A 4,933-nucleotide genomic window follows, 5' to 3' on the forward strand; every position below is an offset into this window, starting at 1 on the left:
TAACCAATCAAAGTTAAATTGAATTCGAAGCCCCTTATCTTTATTTGCCTTTTTAAACTACAACGTACATGATACGGAAAACTATTGTAACTCTGTACTTGATGACATTTCAAAAATGCCAAATTACACTAGAAAAAAGACATGAAATTTTGCATTCTTGTTGTTTTCTAAACATTTGAAATGATTTGGTTTTCATTCAAGAACAGAGACTGTCATTACCATTAATCCAGGTTTGGAGAGAAGCAACAGAGTCTTGAAGTCTAATGTGCAAGAAGAGACTAAAAGCTCCGTTTTTATGTTTATGTTGGAATCTTTACCTCGAGAGTCTCTATTTTTCTTCTGTTTTATAACTTTATCAAAATCTTTTGGCTGAGTTTGTATAATGATATTCTTTTTTTTTCTTTAATTTTGTTACAACGATGACTATCCATTTGATTCAGCATGAATGCCTAACAAAAAGCTGGACAGCTCAATGATTATTTCACCAGAAGGAGAAAGCTAAATCCAAAACTCTTCTTAATCTACCAGGTTTAGCTGATGTCTTAGCTATCTGATCCTCCATTAGCCTCTCCACGTCTGGTCCCATATCGTGAACCATTTTAACCGACTCGGAGAGACGGTTGAGCAAGTTCACCAGTGCAATCACCTCATTACGTTGCAGTTGCAGCTGGAAAAAAAAAGAGAAGAAAACATTACAGATCATCAATGCTTACGTACAAGACAAAGCATGTCAAGAAACTCACTGTTTGGTCACCCTCCTTGTCTTGATTTCCAACAGAGAAGAGGATCTTCAACGCTGTCCCTAGACCCTGAACCTGAAGCTTCCCCCAAAGCCGACACTTTTCACAACCTACACAATCCATCAGTGCACTGCAAAACACATACATAACTTACTTAGCTAGCCGACATATTAAGCTCTATATGAGTGTGTCTCGAGAAACATAAGACCGAACCTTATGTTCCTGAATTGTTTCTGAATCTGCTGTTTCAGTTCAGGTCCACCTTGACCTTGCCAGAGCTTAGCTTCATCAAACGGAACAGGACACGCTGTTTGGAGTTTAGGACTGTACAACAGTTGTTTAATCAATGACTGTGTTTTCAGATCTTCCGCATGGTTCCCTGTGTCGTACTCTGCTTGCTCCAAGTACGCTGTTGCCTATACACGTTGCAAGAGTCAGTAACATTGTTCAGATTCGGCATGTCAAAGACCGACATGAAGAGAAGTTTAACTCACTTTAGTTACAGCACGTAGGACAAATAGATACGTGAAGTACATGTTTCTGACACGGTCCGGATGTCTCAGAATACGATCATACATCAGCTCGATGTTCTGTCCCCACTGCATTTCAAAGCAAAACATGTCACAGTCATGACTCAACAAGAAGAGATACAATATCAGAAACACACAAACCTGGTTGCGTGACTCGTCAAGAAGATAATCACCAGCTATGTGCATTGAGATTGAAGAATGAAGACCTGATATCAATTTGTACAAAACCTTCTTCTCTGGACATGTCTCTCCAGATGAATCTGCAGAAACCCATCACATTACAAGTCTTTTATCTCACAATACTAAAACTGTTGTGAACAAACGCGAATCAAGCTCGAAGAAAGCAAAGAGCAAAACGTATTGAGGCAAATACCCGTTTTAGGATTTGTATATTATTATGTGTAATTAACTTTACAACCCTTAGACTCATATTTATAGCAGCCTCAAAATCCAATTTTCTTATCCTTTAGGATTTTTAGTATTTTTAGGATCTTTAAGATTTAAGACACATCCAGATGCAACAAAAACGAATAGAGAAGGAGAAATTCACATTTTGGGCAGTTCTCTGAGTATATAGAGTCCCAAATCCTTCTAGCAGAAGGTCCAGTGTAACCAGTAAACCTCTCAGGGTTTAGCTGAAGATTTACATAAGTCATCTCACCTGAACATTATAAGTCAATAACCAATCAGTTCTCAAACACATTGGTGCATCAAACTGTTTTAGTTAAAACTACATTACCGTTATCTGTGTCATCCTCATGCGTCCATGGATTATTAGTCTCCACCCAACCTCTGAACGCTATGTTATCTATAGTACGGTCCACAGCAGCTTGGGGTTTCCCCTCTTGACAAATCAGATTATCTGAAGGAAGACCTGCGATGTTATACGGTCTTTTGAAAGGTTCAGGGAACTCATTCTCTGGACATTCGCAGACGCTGCAATCACGTAAACGACACATCCCATCGTCTGGCCAGAACGGGCAGTCACACCACAGTTTGACCTGTAAAAAAAAAACAATGTAACTAGCTGTTGGGGAAGAGTTAACATCAAAAGAAAAGAAGAATGAGAGACCTTGAAGTAACGGAAGAAGGGAGTAGCGACGAGATCTTGAAGCAGAGGATTCAAAACCTCACTGTTGAGATTGTCCACTGTTTCGTAGTCACAGCAACAGTCCTCAACCATGCCTTTGTATTTACCACTTCCCTGTGTATATATACCAACAATGTCATCAAAAAAGATTCAGTTTTTTTTTTTATTATTATACTTAATCCAAAGACCAAAGCTTTTGACTTTTTAACTATTGTCAATACTACGAAACAAAGTTTATCAGATTCAGACACGAACATGTAACTGAGATCCTTTTTTGTCCACATTCCGTTATATCAGATTGAAGCAAGGAGATGGAGAGTAATAATCACGAACCTGAAGTGAGCAGCTGCAAGAATTACGATCGGTGAAGAAGGAACCGACATTAGAAACGGTTCGAGAGCTGACGGCAACTGCTAATAAGACAACGACCAAAGCCGCCAAAGGCCATCGCCATGCTTGTCTCTTCCTTTCGCTTTCTTCTTCTTTGATTGCGCCTTTTCCCATTATTATCGTGAAAAGATACAAAAAAAAAGCAAATCAAATTGGGTTCAAATAGATCTTTTCACGGTAAACACGTTTTTTTTTTTTGCGTCTTTCGGACAATTCTCAAAACCCCCCCATTGTTGTTTTGTCTGAAGATCGACTCGGCTCTTATTAAGCAAAAGTCATGTAATGTGGATGCGTTAGTTTCAATGCCCGCATTTTTAATCTCGTTTTGACATTTCAGCGCGACGCGCGGGTTTGGGTACCACGCGCCTTTTTAAGTCGGAATATTTATTTCGTTTGTCCCGTGACGTGCTTTAGCCAATGGGATCCATTTATTTGTTCCTCGGAGAATAAACAACTTGCCCGTTTTAGCACGTCTCAGTCAACGGACGGTCGTTTATGATTTAGTGGTCGCCACGTCACCGGTTAGCCTTAACTTTATCCGACAAACTCTCGAGTTTTAACATTTTAACTGAACACAGTATCTCTCATTATTAATAACCATTAAAAAAAAAGTTGGAGAAAAAGAAACACTATTATAAAAAAACTTGAAACTCTTGAGATACTACTAACAGATGTCATTGTATAAATGGTTTTACTTAAAAAGTAGATTATTTAATGAAATTAGATTAAAAATATTAAATATTGAATTTATGAAATAGTTTTCCTGAGAATCTCCAGCAATAAAAATTCTTATATGAGTGTTGACAACTGTTACAAACTGATAAAAACTTCACTAAACCATCTTAAATCAAATCCAAAAATTTGATAAATACCTGGGCCTATGGATTTATATTCAATCGGGTCAACCATTTTCCTTAACACAATAGTCCACTCGATCAGACCGATGATTTGGGTCAGACCGAGTAGGGCCGTTTGTCTCATTCATAAGTTATGATGTGTTAGAAAAATAAACTTGATTTGGATCAAACATTATTGGATTAATGATGTGTTGATCCAAAACTTAGTCCAAATTCTAGAAAAATCATCTACCTCCTTAAAATAAAAATATAGAATTATCTAGATAATTAAGATAAAATAATCTAGATTTTTAAATAGAATTCTCTAGATTTAAGATTAAAATATGTAAGATATTTTGTACTTTGGAGGCTATAAATACCTCCACTCTCTTCTCATTTTGCATCACCAAGAAATAATCCAAGCTTGTAACAAGTAATAAAATCATCTTCTAAGTTATATAATCTTTCTTCTTCACAAAACTTCTTTCTCTTCAAACACTTAAACACTTTCTCCATCTTTATAAAGTTTTTCATTCCAACAAAGAGGTATCAGAGCTACAAGTTCCTTTTGAAGATGGCAAACAATGGTGTTCCCTTCCAAGTTCCATTGCTCACTAAGAGCAACTATGACAATTGGAGTCTTAGGATGATGGCTATCTTAGGAGCACATGATGTGTGGGAGATAGTCGAGAAAGGCTTCGTTGAACTGAAGAATGATGGTGGTTTATCTCAAACACAAAAGGATGGTTTGAGAGATTCAAGGAAGAGAGACAAGAAGACTCTCTGTCTAATCTATCAAGGATTAGATGAAGATACATTTGAGAAGGTTGCTGGAGCAAAGACATCCAAAGAAGCATGGGGGAAGCTTCAGACATCTTACAAGGGCGCGGAACAAGTTAAGAAGGTACGTCTTCAAACTCTAAGAGGAGAATTTGAAGCATTACAAATGAAGGAAGGAGAACTCATCTCAGATTACTTCTCAAGAGTATTGACGGTTACTAATAACCTAAAAAGAAATGGTGAGAAGTTAGATGAGGTGAGAATCATGGAGAAAGTTCTTAGATCATTGGATTCAAAATTCGAGCATATCGTCACCGTGATTGAAGAGACAAAAGACTTAGAGACTATGACAACAGAGCAACTTCTTGGATCACTACAAGCTTATGAAGAAAAGAAGAAGAAAAAAGAAGATATTGTGGAGCAAGTTCTCAAGATGAGAATTGATCACAAGGAAGAAAGTGGCCGAAATCATCCGAGACGTGGTGGTGGTCATTTTCGAGGACGAGGTCGTGGTGTAAATGGACGAGGTTGGAGACCATATGAAGACAACTTCAACCAAAGAGGAGA

At 37.6% G+C, this 4,933-nt stretch overlaps 2 protein-coding genes across 2 annotated transcripts in view; one reads left to right on the top strand and one right to left on the bottom strand.

The window, feature by feature from the left end:
• Window positions 1–212: 212 nt before the first annotated feature.
• Window positions 213–3,029, bottom strand: LOC106319970 (endoplasmic reticulum oxidoreductin-1). Its single transcript, XM_013758349.1, has 9 exons — window positions 2,694–3,029; window positions 2,343–2,474; window positions 2,010–2,271; window positions 1,821–1,931; window positions 1,412–1,530; window positions 1,235–1,339; window positions 954–1,156; window positions 744–870; window positions 213–667 (listed from the first exon to the last, which is right to left on the bottom strand). The coding sequence occupies exons 1-9, from the start codon at window positions 2,862–2,864 to the stop codon at window positions 482–484; spliced, it is 1,416 nt and encodes a 471-aa protein (XP_013613803.1). The 5' UTR covers window positions 2,865–3,029; the 3' UTR covers window positions 213–481.
• Window positions 3,030–4,160: 1,131 nt separating this feature from the next.
• Window positions 4,161–4,933, top strand: part of LOC106319957 — a 3,906-nt gene continuing 3,133 nt past the window's right edge. The window contains exon 1 of the mRNA XM_013758340.1: window positions 4,161–4,880. Within this exon, the coding sequence (XP_013613794.1) occupies window positions 4,161–4,880 (720 nt within the window). The remainder of the gene's footprint in view (window positions 4,881–4,933) is intronic.

Source organism: Brassica oleracea, unplaced genomic scaffold (assembly GCF_000695525.1).
Source record: "Brassica oleracea var. oleracea cultivar TO1000 unplaced genomic scaffold, BOL UnpScaffold00722, whole genome shotgun sequence".
NCBI lineage: Eukaryota > Viridiplantae > Streptophyta > Magnoliopsida > Brassicales > Brassicaceae > Brassica > Brassica oleracea.

Coding starts and splice junctions, on each gene's coding strand:
- LOC106319970 (XM_013758349.1), bottom strand. CDS start 2,864: ATGGGAAAAGGCGCAATCAAAGAAGAAGAAAGCGAAAGGAAGAGACAA. Junction 2,272..2,342: donor CCTTCTTCCGTTACTTCAAG/GTCTCTCATTCT, acceptor TTTTTTTTACAG/GTCAAACTGTGGTGTGACTG. Junction 1,531..1,820: donor CTCAGAGAACTGCCCAAAAT/GTGAATTTCTCC, acceptor GGGTTTCTGCAG/ATTCATCTGGAGAGACATGT.